This window comes from Pezoporus occidentalis, unplaced genomic scaffold, assembly GCF_034315485.1.
Source record: "Pezoporus occidentalis ecotype Australia unplaced genomic scaffold, CSIRO_AGI_Poc_V1 ctg129, whole genome shotgun sequence".
In the NCBI taxonomy this organism is placed as follows: Eukaryota; Metazoa; Chordata; class Aves; order Psittaciformes; family Psittacidae; genus Pezoporus; species Pezoporus occidentalis.
In genome coordinates this window covers 352,748-372,837 of record NW_026913092.1, presented here as the reverse complement: position 1 = coordinate 372,837, position 20,090 = coordinate 352,748, and the positions used below count along the sequence as shown (strand labels likewise).

The window sequence follows — 20,090 nt, the reverse complement described above, 5'->3', positions numbered from 1 at the left end:
CCCCACACTTCAAATACCTCACTTTTATTCAAATAGGTGTGAGCTGCATTTTACACAACAGCTTTGGGAACTTAATTCCAGGCTCCCAACTTGATCTATAAGCAACATGGTATTCAACTAGAGAGGCCAAAAAACAAGAGGTGATGGCAAATTTGGGAAGTGACTGAAAACTCAAAATGTGGATGGTTTGGCACTGAAGACATCTAACACTTTGGCAAAGAAGGGAAACAGAAAGAGAACTATTGAAACAAACAGGAATTTGTAAGGAAGGCAAGTTAGCAAGAAACAAAATTCAGTTGTACAGTAACGCTTCCAATATCCTTATACATGCAAAAGTGCGTAACACCTAGGCTGTGAGCATACACTGCCGGCTCATGTTCAGTTTCTCATCAGCGTGTCAAGTTCCCTCTGGATGGCATTCCTTCCCCTCTAGCATATTGATGGCACCACACAGCTTGGTGTCATCAGCAAACTTGCTGAGGGTGCACCCAATTTCACTGTCCAAGTCACTGACAAAGATCTTAAACACTGACCCCTGAGGAATGCCACTTGTCAGTGATCTCCACTTGGACATTGAAGCATTGACCAAAACTCTTTGGAGTGTGACGGTCCAGCCAATTCCTTATCTACCAAGTGGTCCCTCATCAATCAGAACAACTTTGTTCTACATCTAGACTATGTGACACTTGGGGTAAAAGGGCCCTTTGTTTTCTTATTTTTCTGAACAGCGCTCAGGCATTCAGGCCCCTCTGACACTTAAATAGGGAGGTGCAATCCAGCCAGGCCGCTCTTAAGTTTTCAGTAGCTTTTCATTAAGATTTCATTAATTCATTAATTTTTCATTAAGAAGTATATAGTCACACCTTGATGCTGTACCTACGCAGGTCACAAGTTAAACCCAAAGCCTGCCTGTCAGTTCAGAAGCATGTGTTAGAAAGGTACCAAAACCTCAGAATTCATCCACACAAGGAATATAATTAGCAAATGCTTGTAAGAAGTACTTTTTAAGCAATCACTCAGAATTGTGGTAACAAATAACTAGTGCACAAAGGAAAGCCTTTTCTTTCACATTTATTAATAGATTAGCAACAGGTATATTTACTATATCCCTCAGAAGACCCTGAACTTTGTAGGCATATGAACATTACCTTGAATTACAAACAAGAACAAAAGACCTGAAGAACACACCTTCAACTCATCCATTTTCTCAGTATCAGTGGAGTCTTAAAGAAGCATAAGACTTTAACAAACTCCTTGGGAGTGTCCTCTGGGGTTCAGGCACTGGTATAATAATGCTTTGCTGCACATCAGGAAGCGTCTTTTGTCAACCACTACACCCAGAAGACACATCCTGCTATGCCAGAGAGAGCTGTGCCCACTGCAGTGGGACAATGCAATCCTTTGTCATGGCACAACACTTAAGCCACCAATGTCACAGGGTCCCCTCCTTGCAATTCAGTCCTTCTTCACAAGGCCATATGTTGTACCCAAAAACCCTTGGATCACCCCAACAGCAAAAGCTCTTGAGTCTCCAGTGTATGCCTCCAAAATATTCTCCAGCCTGTACAAGAAAGCTTATTTAAACAGACTGCAGACCAATGTACCTTCTGGTCACAACCTCCTATTTCATGTCAGAGCCTGAAAAAAAAGGCAACTTGCAGTACGCATTAAAATAGTCAAAGCCTACAGGGATTCCTAAATGTTAAGATATTTCTGTTTACTCCATTTGGAATTTTTCTATTTAGAAAATTTATTTAATCCCTTCAAAAATTCATGATGTGAGGCACTATCCAGAAACCAGAAAAAATAAAAGCATACAAAATTTCTTAACATATTTAGAGGAGAGATTAATTACAGCACAGGTAATTTGATCCCTTCTAAGAGTGAGCATGGTCTGAAGCAAGAGACAAACAGATGATCAGAGCTGTACCTATGTAATATATATTAAACATTTCAAGAGTGAACTGAGACAAGTGAAGTATCACTTTCTCCTTACACAGTGCTTTAGAGATGTAGACTACAGCAATTTCCTTAAAACAAACTAAAGACACCAGATCTTGTGCACGCGGGAAGGAATTACAGGAAATGTCTTACAAACATCGAGTACATGAACAAAGAATCCCCTGAGCATTAAACAAAGTAAATATTGAAAGGTTCAATCTAAGGGATTATTGAGCAACAATTTTTAAGTACAAATATTTTTATATTGTACCAGACAGGTAACACACTGCTCCTCCCTGGCTGAACACATATGACTTCTTGTAACTATGCAGAATTACCTTTATCAAAGATACCCAATTCATTCAAATGCTACATAACTCATGTGTCACAAATTGTAAGACTTCAGTGTGGCAAAAAAGTAAAGTGATTCCTTATTGATGTTCCCTTGTAACACATGGGCCATAATATCTTTTTAAACAGCCTCTACTTCAGGCCCATAACTTCAGGTTGAATGATGGCATGATTTTTAGAAGCAAGGCATATGCTCCTGATTTAACACAAACAATAGGCAATCCACCACCACCACCTCTGTGCAACTTAAAAAAGAATGTACGCTGCCAGCTACAGCAACTCTGAATCTGCACCAACATACACAAGAAACTGATCACATAAGAGGACTTATACGACAGTGAGGAGGAAGAGATGAATTACGGATCCTGAGCCAAACCATACACACTAGGGACATCAGACATTTACAGAGTTTTGGTTCACAGCTCCTCTGACAGGCAATAGTCTCTGCCACAGCAGGAAACCTAAAGAACACAACTGCTTCAGGGAGCAAAATTGAAGCAGCCTGCAGTCTGCTGCATGGCAAAAAGGTCTACGAAAAATCCAAGTCTCAGTCATGAAGCCTGCACCCCTAAAAACACACATCATATAATCCTATTCATAAGGATACCTGGCTCCCTTTTCAATTAGTTGAAGTTGATTTTTTGCTTGGGTTTTTGGTTTGTTTTTTTTTAACTTCACTGTCTATGACAATTTGAGAGAGATGTTTATTCTCCACTGAGCTCCAATTCCAGGGCCCCTTAGCTCTATTGCCTAAAATATAATTCATGTTACAAAGAAAACTTCTGGGGGAAAATGTATTTTGTTGGCTCAGAGGAGTATTGTCACGATGGCTGCTTGATTATTCCCTTGAGGTAGACAGACAAAGTAGGAGGCTTTATCATTATTCAAGCAGATGGGTTATTAGACACATGACACCAACAATTTTAGTAGACTCAAACACGGAAACTTGGTTTCAAAGCTGAAATATCAAAATGACTCTGCTGCTAAGGAACCCTCTATGTTATCAAATAGACACACCTGACAGATACCATTAGAAGCACCGCATCTACAGTACAATAATTTAACAAAGTATTCTTACTTTACCTTCCTTACTGAGAAGTGTAAAACAACTGAAACGGGCACTTAGGTTCCTCTCTTATCTTCACAGGTTGCATATAAATGAAGCTGCAGCGCCCTATGCTTCCACATTTATAAATCCTCACCTGAAGAGTACTGGTGATGAGACAGTCATGATGATACATGATTTTTTTTCCACACTCCTCTTTCTTTTATGCCATAGAATTACAATCTCAGCAGACTGTAGGAAAGAATTAAATGCTGCAATTGTAAATACAAAACATATGGGAGGGAGGGAGGGGAATCTCTAAACAGCAGGTCTAATAGGTCACATTAAAATACCCCCAAATTAAATCTCGCCTTCAGAACTATTCCTATAAAGTTCACCCCTGCATGTGCGTCAGTGTTTAAAGTCTGTATAATGTCTCTGCATAGTCCAGACTCTAACTTGTAAGGTGATACTACTCAAAAAGGGGAAAACTACTACAGCTACAAAGAACATCCACTGTAAAATTCCACAGGTGCTTCTAATAAAACATACTAAGCAGCCTACCATACAAAGTAGTTATCCACCCTCTTCACTTGAAACACGGTGACATCTTTAGAATTCATACCTGAGACATGTTCGTCCACAAAGTACACTCCTGAATGTCAAATTTCCTCCCAATCTCTACTTTAAGAATGTAAGTGACAGAAAGAGAAAATTTAGGAGATCTAGTGGTTAGGCTTTTTCATTCCTGGAAATGGGAGTTTCCTGGGATGCAATAAATACCTGACCTGCTGTGTCCAGTTCCTGAAAGATGGTCCTAAATAAAGATTTGCATGCTGGCTGTAAAGAGGGACTTAAAATAGTATCAGAACCTGGATCAAGACCCTTAAAATTATGGAGATTCAGCACCTGAACCTTGTCCTGATACCATTTTGGAGAGTGACCAACTGGAGGTGCATGCTGGCACTGCTCAGTCATACTGCTAATTCACAGTTTCACCATTGTAATTTTCCCTTTTTCCACTCATGAAAGTCATCTTTACTTGTAATAATTTCTGATGAAAGCCCTACCATCTTAAATATAACTTAGAACTTAAATTATTAAGTAGTACTTAATAACACTTTATACTTACTAAATAATATTAATCCAGTGAATATATTACTTCTTCTATCAGACTGTATGTAGGCTGATACAAGCCACTGCATAGTACACCAGTGACATGCAACAGAGTAACAAATTTGGGGTTAAATTCCAATGGAGTCTAGCAATCTTAACCAAATCAAAACTTCTGTTAAAAAGTTTAATGAATATGTATCCTAGGTATTTAGTCTATTCTAGGAAAATGAGAGATGACCTTCACTCTAATAGCAACTGGTTTATACTGTCCAGCTATGCATACAAAGGCATTCTGTGTTTGCTTTGATGGCTTGAACATGCCAGGGGTTGATGTCATTGATAGATTATGGCTATTGACATTGCTATCATTCTCACACAAAAACTTTTATTAGCATAACAGAAGATCTGAAGGCATGCTATCCCACTTTCAGAAAATCTTCCCCATCTGCTGCTGGGTGACTGACCTATGTAGATCACCTTCCTTTGACTATTTGCTGGAATACAGCAGGCACTCAAAACTCCAGAGGAAGAGTCTGGCTGCATCTGTCCTGCAAGCAAGGCTATTGTTTATGAGATAATTACTCCGGCCTTGTTAACTTGCAGCAATAATCGGGAATGAAATCACCTAATAAGGCAAGTTACCTAGCAATATGGCACATTATAACAGCAGTGATTGCATATAAACTTTGAACCCCCTTTAGTGCCTATTGATTTCAAGAGCATTAGCACCAACAGTAAACGAATACGAAGCAGTTTAACTAATTAAAGCTTACCACGTAATAGGCTTGTAGCTTCAATTATCATTTTTCATGTTAATCATTTGAAACAGTCATGATATGTACCAGCTGGAAAACAGTTAAGACAAGGCCTGCCGAGTCCCACAGCAATAGGTAAATGGACCAGGTTTCAAAACCATGTCCTGCGCTTTCCTAGGAAAAGTGCTAACTAAGCCTCATCAACAAGAGACAAACAGCAGATGGCAACAAATGAGCCAAGAGACATTTCATGCTCCAGGAAGAGTTCAGCACAAGGCATCAGCAAAAAAGGAGCAGAGTTGGAAGCACAGCTTCCACAGATCTTACCCAGCTGCTCTCATCTGTAGAAAAAAAATGAAGAAAAAAAACCCAAATACAAAACCAAAATCCAGTCAAGCAATGATTTTTGCCCTAATGTGAAATGGTGAATGACAAAAGACACAAAACTGCAAAAAAAAGCCTCATACTCAAAAGCAGATAGCAAGTCTGTGATGTTCTTCATACAACACAAACTATTAATAGATTATTAACCACAGAGAGAGACACAGACAGTCACAAAACAGGCTTTCCTCAAGTTAAGATGGAAAAGGCCAGGGACAAACACTAAGTCAGTACTGATACTTGATAATTGTGATAATCTACTACCATGCATGCCTTGCATGCTCTTCGAAAAAAAAAGGAGTTGCTTGGCTTATCAGGGAGGCACTCCCCTATTATACAGACCAGCTGAGCCAAAAGCTATGCAGTACTGTATGGAATAACAGAAGGATCATTTCTGGAATATCAAATAAATACCACTTCATACTGCATTACCATCCAGATCTCCTCTGGCACATCTATTCCATCTCCCACTTTAAGAAAAAAAAAGTGAAACAAGACTTATGCAGAGAAGGAAATAACTGACTTTAAATAAGCTAATATAATAAACATCAGACAACAAACATTTATTCCTACAGTGAAAATTAATTAAAAGGAAACTGGGACAGCTGCACAGTCCAGAATTGGCACTGATTTTCAGAGAAGGAATAGGATCCCTGGAACTATTACTAGATGGCTCAGGAATCCCTGGCAAAAAATCAAACAGTTTCTTAAAAAAAATTGCTGTAATTTAACACAGTATTTATGACAGAGCAGTGACACAAGCTTACACTCCAGGCCGAAAACTGAGAGACACAAACAAAAGCTGCAATTTCTTAATCTTCCCTTGGTCAGCAAGTCAGAAGCCCATCTTTCTGGAAAACAAGACCAACACTGAATGACTTGCTCATGTATGAAAGATGAGAGAGTTTCATAATTATTTTCTTTAAATATTTGAATAATTAATCAAAGTTCAAGATCCACCACTGAAGTATCAGATGGTAAAAGGTCTGTATACTAAAAGACAGTGGAGGGAAAGGAGGGTTGCTTTTATTTGAATGAAGGAAAAAAAATCATATTTGTTACATTATTAAAGTAAGCCAAGATGAGGACAGAATCTTCCACAAAAGTCTTATAAGAGCAATCAAAAATCATTGAGAATACCATTAGATCCCTATAAAGTACAGATATCTCCTAGGCATAGAAGGAATCGGTTTTATTAAGAAATTACTTGGAAGAAAGTGAAAGGAAAGCACCTATCCCTCTCCCCATAAGGCATCAACTGCAAATATTCAAAAATGAGCTGTAAAGCTGGTCTTAGAGAAATGCAGAAGTTGTATCTTGCTGAAAAAAGATATCAAGGAACATTGGTCCAACTTACCAAACAGCATGTAAACTGGGAGGAAAATTTCATGTGTTAGCTTTTCCTGAAATTTTTTGAACCAGTGGGAAGTTTCCCACTGTAGGAGTGACACAGCTAATTCAATTTTACGTATACATATGTCAGCATAACACACTTTTCAAAAGTGGCAGCTTTTATAATCTTCTACCCTTGTATCCTGGGCTGCATCAAAAGGAGCATGACCAGGAGGTCGAAGGAGGTGACCCTGCCCCTTTACTCTGCTCTTGTGAGACCTCACCTGGAGTATTGTGTGCAGTTCTGGTGTCCTCAACATAAAAAGGACATGGAACTGCTGGAACAAGTCCAGAGAACGGCCATGAGGATGATCAGGGGACTGGAGCACCTCCTGTATGAAGATAGGCTGTGAAAGTCAGGGCTGTTCAGCCTGGAGAAGAGAAGGCTGTGTGGAGACCTCATAGCAGCCTTCCACTATCTGAAGGGGGCCTATAGGGATGCTGGGGAGTGACTCTTCATTAGGGACTGTAGTGATAGGGCAAGGGGTAACAGGTTAAAACTTAAACAGGGGAAGTTTAGATTGGATATAAGGAGAAAATTCTTTCCTGTTATGGTGGTGAGGCACTGGAATGGGTTGCCCAGGGAGGCTGTGAATGCTCCATCCCTGGCAGTGTTCAAGACCAGGTTGGACGAGGCCTTGGGTGATATGATTTAGCGTAAGGTGTCCCTGCCCACGGCAGGGGGGTTGGAACATCTTAAGGTCCTTTCCAACCCTAATTATTCTATGATTCTATGATTCACCAAGACATTTTTATTCCAGGATGAAGTGTTTCAGTTCCCTAAATTCAGCCCCATCTTGTTACAAGTCAGAAGTATTGTTCTGTGATTTACATAAAAGCATTTCTACTGAACTAAGCAGCAACTGACTGATAGGGTAAATGGGTTCCAGATAACATTTAAATAGCTGTACTAATTACACCACACACACGGAGGTAGGAACATGATCCCTTACTCAAATCCTCACAGTAACCATCCAGAACATTAAAGGGGGGGGGGGGAATGGTGTGAGCCATAAGACAGTGTGTAAAGGAATGTAAAGAAAAACCAAAACATTCTGCACAAAGGAGATAATCTCAACTAATTAGACATCTCAGTGATCTCACAATCTGTTAGAAGCCAGTAGTAGTCAGTAACTGCACAGATCTCCTCCAATCCTTTCACCAGGAAGGAATGTCAATTTCTAAATCATTAATGCTCTGTCATTCTGGAGCACAGCCAAGAACGTGGAACTTCAGGACACCTGTCAATCAACACATTCCTACTGGAGGCAGGCTCATCTTCTGTCTTCAAATCTATTAAAAATTAGTGATCACAAAAAGTAATCAGATCAAAACCCAAAAATTAAATTTAAAATTAAAATTAGAAGTGGCTTCTTGAAGGACAACAGCATTAAAAAAAATAAAAAATCCAAACCCAGAACAACATAAAGAGTTGTGTCTCTGCTGAAGTAACTATATACATACTTTGGAAGATGAACTACATGATGTAACAGACCTTTTTCCACCTCTAGCATCTCTGGTATGCAGCAGTATATGTCAAAACGACTGGCCACCCAATGGACAATTGTGTATAAGAGTCAGATCTAAAGCTTTTCTCTAATCAAAGCTTTCTGCAGGGGTTCTCAGTCTAAGTAGAGGCTTCTCATTGATTTTTCTTTAGCTCCAGGATGACTACTTTTAACTCTAAGTTGAAAAATATGAAGTTATGTATTGAACCAAAAATCCCAGGTACAATACATACATATTAAAACATCAAGGCAGAGGAGCTATTATGATTTAAAGAAACCAATAGATTTTTGAGAAAATGCAAGAATGGTATTTGCCTAGGTTAATAGACACTGCTGATGAGTTCTGAACAAGATGGGGAGGAGAAAGGAGAGAAATTAAGGAGGTCACATGAATACCAAAACATCAGCTGTCACTGATTTATATCTGGGTTGTTGAAAAACCAAAGGGTACAGCCAAGGAAGTTCTAAATTCAACAAGTAAAGTTCTAACCAGAGCAAAACCAAGAGGAAGGATGCAATACACTGGAGCACAGGGTTGAGACGTCCCTGTGGTTTAGTGGCAGCCTTCCACGTGCCAATTCCAAATTACAGTACAATAAAGCCTTTGACAGTTTGATACTCCAGTAAAATTACAAGCATCAAGGAAGAATGAAGTTAACACTAAAAACACTCTTTGCACTGAAGTCTGTCAGAGAAAATAGAAAAACTACAGTATGCCAACTGTGGTATTGCCTCATAGAATGAAGCTGCACACAAAACAATTCAGAATATCAAACTGAAGGGCGAAACAGCCCATGAGTAGAGTGATTTCTTTATTACAGTTATGGCTAATGGCCATAAACTAAAACACAAGAAGTTTCACTTCAACTTCCTTACACTGAGGGTGACAAGAGCACTGGAAAACACTGCCCAGGGATGTTGTGGGGTCTCCCTCTCTGAAGACATTCAAAACCTGCCTGAACACATTCCTGTGTAACCTGCTGTAGGTGGCCTTGCTCTGGCAGGGGGGCTCAACTAGGTGATCCCAAGAGGTCCTTTCCAACCCTAACAGCTCTGTGATTCTGTTATCCTTCTCCCTGGCAACCGTTCCGCAGATTCACTTTCCCTGGACAAAAAAAGTAGTTGTACCTTGAGATCTTTTATATCTCTACCACAGAAACTGTTCACTCGGGAAACTTGATGCTGAGCTTCATCTAAGCAGATAAACTTTATCAAAGCAGATTATTACACAGTCCTGCTTTTCTGATAACTTCAAATGATTTAAACTCACCAATTTCTGGTCTGTTTCATGAACAAGGCAAGTAATTAGAAAGAAAGCATTAACTTAACAAGGCATGATCAATCCAAGATGAATCACCCATGCAACTGCTTGGCTATGGCTGGCTGTTCCTATCTCAGCAGGAACCAGGAATCACCATTCACAAAGGCTATGTGTCACAAGAGTGCCTTTTCCTTTCTTTCTTTTTTTCTTTTCTTTTTTCCTTAAACCAGGGCTTACCAACCATCATTATCCAAATTTTGAAAGTTTCTCCAGTCTCATGTAATCACCAAGACCAGAACAAGCTCACACAGAAACAACTGCTAGGGACTAATCTTTATATTAAGGTTCAAATGACATTCCAACACTCCCTGTTTCTGATGAACACTGCTCGATGAGCACTGTGTTTCAGTGACACAAGTCAGCCCCACTTCCCACTCCCAACAACCTAAAAATCTGCTCCTTGCTCTATAAAGTCTGTCAGTTAGAACACATGAAAACATAAAATAATAAACATGAAAGGTAAAGCCAACTAGATTTGGGGTTTTATTAATTTATTTTTTTTTTTTTACTAATCCAGGTAAAATAGGATTTTATGGAGCAACTGTTCCTAGTAGTTCAAATCAGCAAATGCACAGAGTATCAAATTGTAGGGCAGATATCAACATATATAATTTAATCGTACTCCCTGAAATCTTACCCAGTGAGTTAGCTTTAGGCTACACCTTTTATCAAAAGACAATGCTACCACCAGCAACATCTCCTGCATTACATTATGTATGAACACTAGAAGGAAAGCAAACAGAAAGAGCAAGTGTAAGTTTTCACGTGCCTTTTGATCACCTATGACACTCTAAAACTTGGAGAGATTTATTTCATCCTCCTTTGACGATGCCCTCTTTTACTATGAAGGAAGTCTGAACAAACTAGCTTATACTATAAGCCTGACTTACAGATTTCCTTGCTTCTAACATTGCTTGTTTATATAAAGAGATCTGCATTAAGCATGCCCCAGCTCACTGAACTACATCTACTTCTCAAGAATTCTTTGTCCCAAGCAGAATTCTTGATGTTGTCCATCAAGATCTCCTAAATATCCTTACAAGGTATTGTACCTGCAGCAGTAGAGACAGTACACCTTCTGCAGATAAATAGAGGTCTTGCACAAACTGTTTCATCTGTCTCCTAAGTATATTTTGACACTAAAAATAGCATAAGCTGTTCATGCACCTCTGCTAAATTAAGCCAATGAATCTTGGCACAGGCCCAGTGAAAGGACATACACGCAAGAGACCACATGACCTGATCTATACAACAAAACCTGTATTTGAAGTACTCAAAGAAAAGATCTTTTTCTTTTGAAACCAAACAGCCTTGTAAGACAAGTATCACTGCTGAAATGTCTTCATCCTTCTACTTTTCTGCACTTCAAATGACAGGTTGCTACTCTTGCATCTGTTGGTTCTAGCTGACTTTGATGATAAATCTGAGTGTGAATTAAAGGACCTTCTAAACTGATGCTCATAATTTTGATTATGTCATCATCTCTGGACATCATCTAACTCAACCTACTGCCTAAGACAGGGCTTGACCTGCCTGGCTCAAGACTGTGAATCACTGGGAAGAGACTGGCTTCTTCCTGATAGCCTCCACCAGGTTGTTGAAGACCACAGTTAATTCCATTCTTTTTTTACCCCAGACTCAAGAAACCCAGCTCTCAGCCTCTTGCTATATGTCAGAGTAGGTTCATCATCACCCTTAAATCATTACCTGAAAATAACAGATCTAGTAGGCTCCAGTGAGTATTCATCCAAGAAGATAAGGAATACATCACATAATTGCAGACGGAGAAAAAGCTTCTAACACAGTCTGCTGTGCAACAGTGAGCTTTTGCACAGTGGGCAACATTCCCAGGAAATACGTGAGAACTCTTGATTATGAGATCAAGGTGTCACATCTCTGAAGGACAGTATGAATATTTATGTGCTCCTCTATCTCCCTTTTATGAGGCACCCTACACCGGTATCTAAAGAAGAGAACCATGGCAGGATCTCTGATGAATCCTATAATCCCTACAGTAGTCTAGACAGAATTAAAGGATTTCTTCAGCTATTCTGAAGCCAAAGCATAGCAAACTTTGGGGGTTGCAGGAATAAAGTGCATTCCCCAGTGTTTCACTGCACACCTGAGAATTTTTCCTGTTAACACTGGACATGGAAAGACATTTCTACTCTCCTAATCCTGAGGTAACAGTCCTCTACCTAACACATATGACTTCTGCAAAGGAATGTACTGCTGTATTTTGGATACAGAGAATGAGCTAGAGACCTTGCTCTTTAAGGTCTCCCAGTGCACTGTTTTTTCAGTTTTACCACAATTTTGGGTTTGAAGTATCTTGTTCTTAGCTGGTCAGCCAGGTTAAGATAAGGCTCTGTCCTGGGTTATTCCTGCTTCAGGTAAAGGCAAACCCACTCGTGGGATTGCTTTTACTCAGGGACCTGGATATACTTGGTGGGTAATGCGGGAAGATGGGGAAGTCCGATGTATACCTCAAGGGGATTTGATTTTAGGGGAAAACAGCCAATGAACTTAATTGTATGCTGCTGTCTGCTGTGTAATACTTTTATAGCTCATCAACTAGATGTCTTCGTCACCAGCAACTAGCCCTGACTTCCCTCCAACCATCATCCCAACAGAGAATGAACTTTGATAGAACCAGACGAGTTCTGCAGTAAAGGAATGATCAGCATCAGCAGGCAATGATCTAATACTGCACACAGCCTTTCCTGCCCTGAAAGATTGCTACAAGAGATGGAACCTGACATCATGAACCGAATGGACTCAGCAGCATTATAGGGATTGGTCCATGCACTAAGAAAATGATCTCTGTCTCTCAGTCTGTGTGTATATATGGATGTATATATATGGGAGAGCGATGGTGTATTGAAAATGTGGGACCTGAGCATGACGTGAATGGTATGGAATAAGGGGTGGATACTGTCCTGGGTTTAGCAGTAGCAGTCAATTTTTCTCCTTCTTGGTAGCTGGTGCAGTGCTGTGTTTTGACTTTCAGCCTGGGAACAGTGCTGATAACACCAATGTTTTCAGTTGTTGCTAAGTAATGTTTACCCTGACCAAGGACTTTGTGAGGCTCATGCTCTGCCAGGGAGGAGGGGAAGCCTTGAGGAAGCAGAGACAGGACACCTGACCCAAGCTAGCCAAAGAGGTATTCCATACCACAGGACGTCATGCCTGGGGGGAGGGGGGTGTAACTGGGAGTTACCCGCAAGGACATGGGGTCTTCTGGGTCATACTCGTTTCTTGATGGGTGGTATTGTATTCTCTTCCCTTGTTATTTTCTCTTATCGTTGTTATTGGTGGTAGCGGTGGTGATTTGTGTTGTACATTGGTTGCTGGACTGTTCTTGTCTCAACCCATGGGAGTTGCATTCTTTCGATTCTCCTCCCCATCCCTCTGTAAGCGGGGAAGGGGAGAGCCCCCAGGGGGGAGACGCGGGCCTCGACTGCTTCCAGCCCGGCACCACTCACTGGGAGTGACTGAACAAGCTGCCTGGCTAGGTTTAAACCTCGACAGGCTCAAGCAAAATCTGTCTTTTAGCAAGCCAGGAATGAACTACAAGAAAAAAGCCCACAAAAGTCCAGAAGAAAGAGAACAACCAGCAAACAAAACCCCACATGTGTTTGTCCTATTAACACTAACCCTACAGTTTCACAGTTGTGTGTGAGCTGGAAAAAGGCTGGTCATGCCTGACCCCCTACATCTCACTCTAGGTCTACCCCACTTTCCAACCTCCTCCTCTCTGCCAGCTCCAAGAGCATGCAGTCAGTCACTGAGTCACTGATCCAAAAGAAATCAATTTGGGTTTCCTCAAGAGCTAGTTTTCAGCTCAGATCTCCAAGCTGATCCAACTCACCACGGGGCCATGCAATTGCTGTAACTCCTCCATGGGAACCAGTAGTCAGAAACTGAGAGGCACCACACCTCTCATGATAGTACAATCTTAAAATAAGCAGTCTCAAAAAAGGTCTCAAGGTCTTTCTATTCACCTGACTTGCTGTACAATCAATCTGAAGCTGATCAATCTTCCTAATATTGGATGAATATTCAGTGAACAGCCATTAAATAAAACCTTTGCCCAGTGGGGAAAAAAAACCAAACACACCCAAAATAAAATGAATTTTTTTTTTCCCCTCCAGATTAATTTCCTCCTCACCCAAAATATTCTGGCCTTTATTCTTAATTGAAATGTTTCATTTCCTCTCCTTGGAGATGCAAAAGTCTGTATCAGACCAGATGTCATCTCATGCACTCGACTAACAATACTAATATTTAATTTCAACGAATGTTAAGATGTTCCATAATTTTTATACTACTTGGTACTCAGTTCACATCTTCGGTTTGTAAGCAGCCTCTCCTTTGAAATGTCTAACTTGCTTTGGATATTAGCATGCAGAATAACATACATAGCTTTTTCACTGGCTCGCAATTGCATACATAATGATAAATTTAACAACACTGACAACTGGTTTGACCCCAATGGTTTCCATTTAGGGACACTGCAACAATTTAGCACTATCTCTCGTAAGATCTCAGTTTGCCATTTTTATATTTAAAAGCAATTACGCAACTCTTTAGCCTAGCCTTTTGCCATCAAGTTCGATGCCTCCCAAAAATGTTATATTGATGTTGTATTCCCTGTTTAAATATAGACAACATGCATATATTAAGACTTTAGGGAGCTCCTTTCCCTCTTTTAACAATCCCTTCTCTCCTGTACTACAACATGGAAGGAAGGAGGAGTCTGGCTACTGCCCCATTCACATGACAACTCTTGCAGACTTAAGCAGATGATGACCAATTTCCCTGGATGGAAAGCTAACAAAAAAAAAAAAAAAAAAGAGATGCCTGGATTTCTTTACAGAAGACAACCACAACAGGTGGCCATTAACCTGCTTACCTACCCTTAATTTTTTTTAAATAAGCTCATCTTTCTTCACTTCATCTTTCCCCTCCCTCATCCATTCTTTTCCTAGGCTGGAGCAATAACATGCTTTTATTCTTTCCTTTTGACTGCCAGGGCCTTAAACTAATTATTAATTGAGAATGTATCTAAAGGATCTGAATGAGAAAGTTGGAATTAACCCAACTACCTCTTTCCCACTGTTATTTTGCATACTCTAACACTAGATCTACCTGTTAGTACTGCTAAAAGCAGCAAATGCATTATTTTCCTTTCAAAGGCAAGTTTTCTAGTTGTTTGGACAAAAATACGTAACAATGAAAAACAACGTGGAACAAAGCAAGTACTTGGAAAAGACCTCGGCTTTGAGTGACAGCCATTAGCAACCAAGCTGCCTACAGATAAAATTCTCTCAACAACTTCGCTGTCCTGCAGGAAAATCCTGCAGCAGAGGGCATCCTACGTTTGGGAAATCAGACAACTGACACTTCATCAAAACACTTGTCCTTTAAAGAGGGTAGAAAGGCATGACCTTACACTGCCTGCGAGTGCAGAGCTGGCTGGTTGTACAACACCGACTCATCTTGTTTCCAGTTGCTAAATTACATTAAAGGACAGCTAAAAATATATTAAATATTTTCCTATTACTTTTCCATGCAAGCAACTGCTGTAGTGACAACAAGAGCGATGTCCAGGCAAAAGCTTAGTAACGTAGAGAGGTGGGGGGAGGTCCAGAAATCCTTTTAACGCATTCCAGATCAATAATGTAACATTAGGATTGCAAATGCAGATATAATTTTAACTGTTGTAAGAAAAAGAACTGATACATTTCTAATGATCAAAACAGGAAAACTTTTACAGTTCCCAAAAAGGTCAAACAGATCTGAGCTGTAGTTTTACCTCACTCCCACCCCAAATTTTTGCCCTTTTTTTCTTCCAAAATACAGTAAAATTTAACCAGTCTACACGAGATACACAACACACTACATCCTGACAACTTGATACCGATATGCCCCATCTTCCCTGCTAGAAATTACCCACAAAAAAAAACGAAACAAAACAAAACAAGGAAGACCCGTTTGAAACACCTGACTATCAACGTTTAAAACACTTTGTGACAAAAATGAAAGCCTTAATTGATTAATGATCTCAAGGTCTCTATCGCCATCTAGTGAAAACTCACTCCCATTACTACACTGTCCACGTAAATTTCACCTCGTTCACTGGAATGACTCACACTAACCTCTCTACTGGATCCAGCCTACATATGGCCAGAGTTGTAAGGCTTTGCTTCATTTCTATTGAGTGTCTTAAGGTAAATAAAGGTCAAGCATCAGCTCATCTCTCGCCAAGGCTGATTGAAGAGAACTGAACTCTTACAGATTACACTCTTGTCATGGCACTATGATCAAGCTTTATAAACGGCATTTCCACATCACACATGTTCACTTCCTTTTGACGGCACATGTAGTAAGTTACACACTAGTCCAGCTATAAAAGTTTTTAACATGACAGTGTGTAATTACAAGAACTTTTAGTCACCATAAGGAACCCCATGGCAGCTCCACTACTTCTAGTACATTGACATTGCCAACCACAGAGAATTTACAGTGCACACAGCACTCAGCATCAGACACTTGCAGTACTCAGTCTTCCTACAGGTTCAGTGAAAAGGTCTTTAGTACACACAGTTAGAAGGCAGCAATTTACAGATGTCATCAAAACTCATTCTCTCTCAGCTGTGTTAAAACTTAAGAACTTCAACTTGAAATATGTATTTCCCACTTACAATTATTCTGCTAAGACTTGTGATTGAACTGTAATTGTATTAGTGCAAATATTAAGTTCAGTTTTCAATCCACATAGTATTTTTCCCACTTAGACATCTATAAGAAGCCTACCTGCGCTTGTTCAGGTATCCTCCAGAACAATAAACAAAATAATACATTTTTAAGAAGTATCAATTACTGACCACTAGAAAAGGCCATTTAAATTTAGATGAATAACATCCTTCCATAATAGGTATTTTTTAATTAACCTTTTTGTATAGAGAACCAAAATCTCCCAATACTTAATGTTCACCTCTTTCATATCAGCATTTATAGTAAGATGAAACCTATGAACAGAAAGAATATAAAATTTTATAGTAGACCAAACATTTCAACATAAAACCCCCAGAACCCTAAGAAGTCTTCTTGTGTCATCTTTTATGGTAAAAACAACTACTCAAGAAACAAGGAATAAAGCTGTATCTGTTTACTAACTACCTACCTAAAACCCCAAGTTTTCAGAACAGAGCATATACAGTGTATTTCATAAGAATCTCTCATACTTACATAGAAGCACTAAACTACAGCTCATCCTGAAAAATTACCAAATTTTCAAAAAGTTTGTTATCTCCACAGTATCCAGAGTAATGAATACTAATCTACCTCAAAGAATGGGGGAAAAAAGATATAGTTTTAGCTCTACAGGAGGAGCTGCACTGCACCAGAAGCCTACCAAAGACAGTAGTGCCCCACCGAGCTCAGCTCTAGTGCTGCCAGATGCAGACTTGCTCCCACAGACTTTCATTGGCATCTCTCTGTTGTGCTCCCAGCAGCCCCATTTCAAGGGGAACTTTAGACCTGCACTGGGTAAAAGACACTTTCAGGCAACACTGTGCCACAGCATTAAGTTTTTCTCAAAACTCAGAGCAGCTACAAAACTGGAGATTCAAATGTGCACAAAGGCTTGGCAGAAGCAAGCCCAGGTCTAGCACCACCAGAACTGGAGAGACAAGAAATCCCTTCCAACCAAAAATTAACTATGTAAGAGAAAGTGTCTCAAAGTGCTCCCTATCCCATCCTGTACCACCTATTTAGGATCTTCCCATTCCACCACCTCTTTGGAACATAACACAGGAACACCAAAATTTCATGCACCATTATCTCATAACAGATAACTGAGAATAAACTGTATGTGAAATAAAAAGTATTGTGTCGTCCCCCCAAACAGAGGCCAAAAGCTCAAGCACCCATACAATACCAAGTTTGTATGTGACAGCTGCTCTGTATGACTAATGGAGATCATAAAACCCCCAAAAAGTCAAATTCATGACTTGTAAAAAACTGCTAGAAAATACAGAATCATACAATTGTTAGGGTTGGAAGAGACCCTAGGATCATCTAGCTCCAACCCCCTGCCATGGGCAGGGCACCTCACACTAGACCATGTTGCCCAACACTCTGTCCAACCTGGCCTTGAACACCCTTGAACACAAAGCTATGATACTCAGCTGCTTTTCATATCAACCTTGTAGACAAATCAGAATTTTACAAGCAACACCAACAAAAAAACACAGTACTTCCTTAAAAGAAACATCAACTTCTGAATTCACACCAATGAACAGCACATTTACAGTTATCACACCTGAGAATTATTTCCTAGTGTGTAAGGCTAACATCCTGGTGACATAAACTGGGAGGATATCAAACATAGGGCTGTCTCTAGAAACCTGTTTAGACAGAATGACTTTTAAAAACAGAGATGTGCTCTCAGAAACAAAATGCCCCTATGCACATCAGCTGGGGGCTGTAAATGGACCTTCAGCACACTGGTAGTTTATAGCTGGGAAAGCTGTGCCCTCACATCACAGGAAGTGCCTCTAGACACAGACATGAACTCATTCATCTCCTTGCTCAACTAAAAGGCTGACCAGCCATCCTGTCATATCTGCTCTTGGCACCTTTGCAAATTCCTGCCTGATATTCTCTTCTATAAAAAATTAATATGAAGCATAATGAAAAATTGTGTTTTAAAACACCGTATCAGTGGCACATTTTGGATCTTTAATGATTACTTTTCCCACTAGGACCAAACTGATGTGGTCCACATTCAGCTGCCATGCTAACCAAAAGCAAGAGTAGTTTTACCTATAGGGTTAACAGCAACTCTTAAAATCTGGCCTCTTGAGGCTAATGCAAAGCTTCACTTTAAGGAACAGTTTCTGAAAATAAGACCCTGATATACAATTCATTGTCATCACATGATTAATTAGCCCTGTTATAAACTTTAGTGTTTCAGGAACTCAGCATACCAGTGCACAGGACAGTCTGGCCAAAGACAATCTCATCCAAAGCTGAAGCATACCACCAAATCAAAGACTGACCCATCAAGCAGAACTGGAAATTCATAGAAAATGTGAAAGTGGCCTTGATTTTTCTTGTCACCATCATTTGGTCCATTAAAACTAAGCAGTTCAATGCAAAACATGGTTCTAGCTAAAGCCTCAACTTGTACTTTGAGACATCCTTTTCTAGACACCAGCTTCATTTTTTACAACTTCTGCAGTAAAAAAAAAAGATACAGAAACGGTTCTGAAAGGAAAAGTAGTTTCAAAACCAGGACCCTCCCCCTATTCAATTAAAAAGTAGATGGCTTAAATTCACCTTTTCTGCATGTGTCTATAACCTGTTTAATGACTTACCTCTCTCCCTTTATGTGTCACCAAAGCAGCCAAAGGCTTGGCATAGAATCTGCTGTAGGAAAATCCCAGGCAGCCATACATACTGTTAGCAGTGAGTTTCAAAGCTTTCTGTCTTATATCATACTGAAACGAAACATAACCAGCAAAAATGATACAGCCACAGCCAACACAGAATAGAACTTAACGTTCACAATTACATTCACAGCTTTTTATATAGTCTGCAGCAATGATGGGCTACAAGTAAAGCACATTACAATCACTGCTCCCTACTAATCATCCCTATTCTGCAAGGCTGATCAGGGCACTTAAAGGGAATGGGAAGAAAATCAAAGGAGTTCTCTAAAACACACCTGTAAATAAAGGTCAGGATTTAAATCTGGCTGTTTCATTAACTGCTTAACTTGACGCCTTCTCTCCACCAGTTTCTTGATTTCTTTAGGCAAAATTCCCATTTCCAGAGATGGGTCCGGAAGCTCTGGAATTTCCTCCTCTTCTTCAACCTGTCAAAGGATCACCAGTGTTTATCATTTGTTTGCTTGAAGATTAGATTTTAATGTGTTAAGTGAAAAGCTTGGGGGAAAACACACAGACAAACCCACACAGGTTGTATCTATTCCCTCAAACACCCAAAGCATAACTTCAAACAACCATGAGAGGTTTTCTGTAGTGTTTAACTATATTAATTAGTCCCTGCTAGGGGACTGGGACTAAGCTTGTCTCTGGGAGAAAGCCAAGACAGGCGGGGACCAGTACCAGGAAGACGTATTTGTTTTTTTAATGCATGTGTATACTTTTTATATATACTATATATGTGTATACATATAAAAAAACAGATAAATAAAGCACACACATTCTCTACTCTGAGGCATATATAGATAGATACGAAAATTAAAG

The 20,090-nt window shown here is 39.8% G+C and overlaps 1 protein-coding gene across 2 annotated transcripts in view; it reads right to left on the bottom strand.

Moving 5' to 3' along the window:
* The window catches only part of POLA1 (DNA polymerase alpha 1, catalytic subunit), a 204,010-nt gene that overhangs the window by 146,952 nt on the left and 36,968 nt on the right, over positions 1–20,090 (bottom strand). For both annotated transcript variants that reach the window (XM_062608043.1, XM_062608044.1), the window contains exons 25-26: positions 19,547–19,696; positions 19,197–19,319 (exon numbers count right to left, since the gene is read on the bottom strand). In XM_062608043.1, the coding sequence (XP_062464027.1) occupies positions 19,197–19,319; positions 19,547–19,696 (273 nt within the window). The remainder of the gene's footprint in view (positions 1–19,196; positions 19,320–19,546; positions 19,697–20,090) is intronic.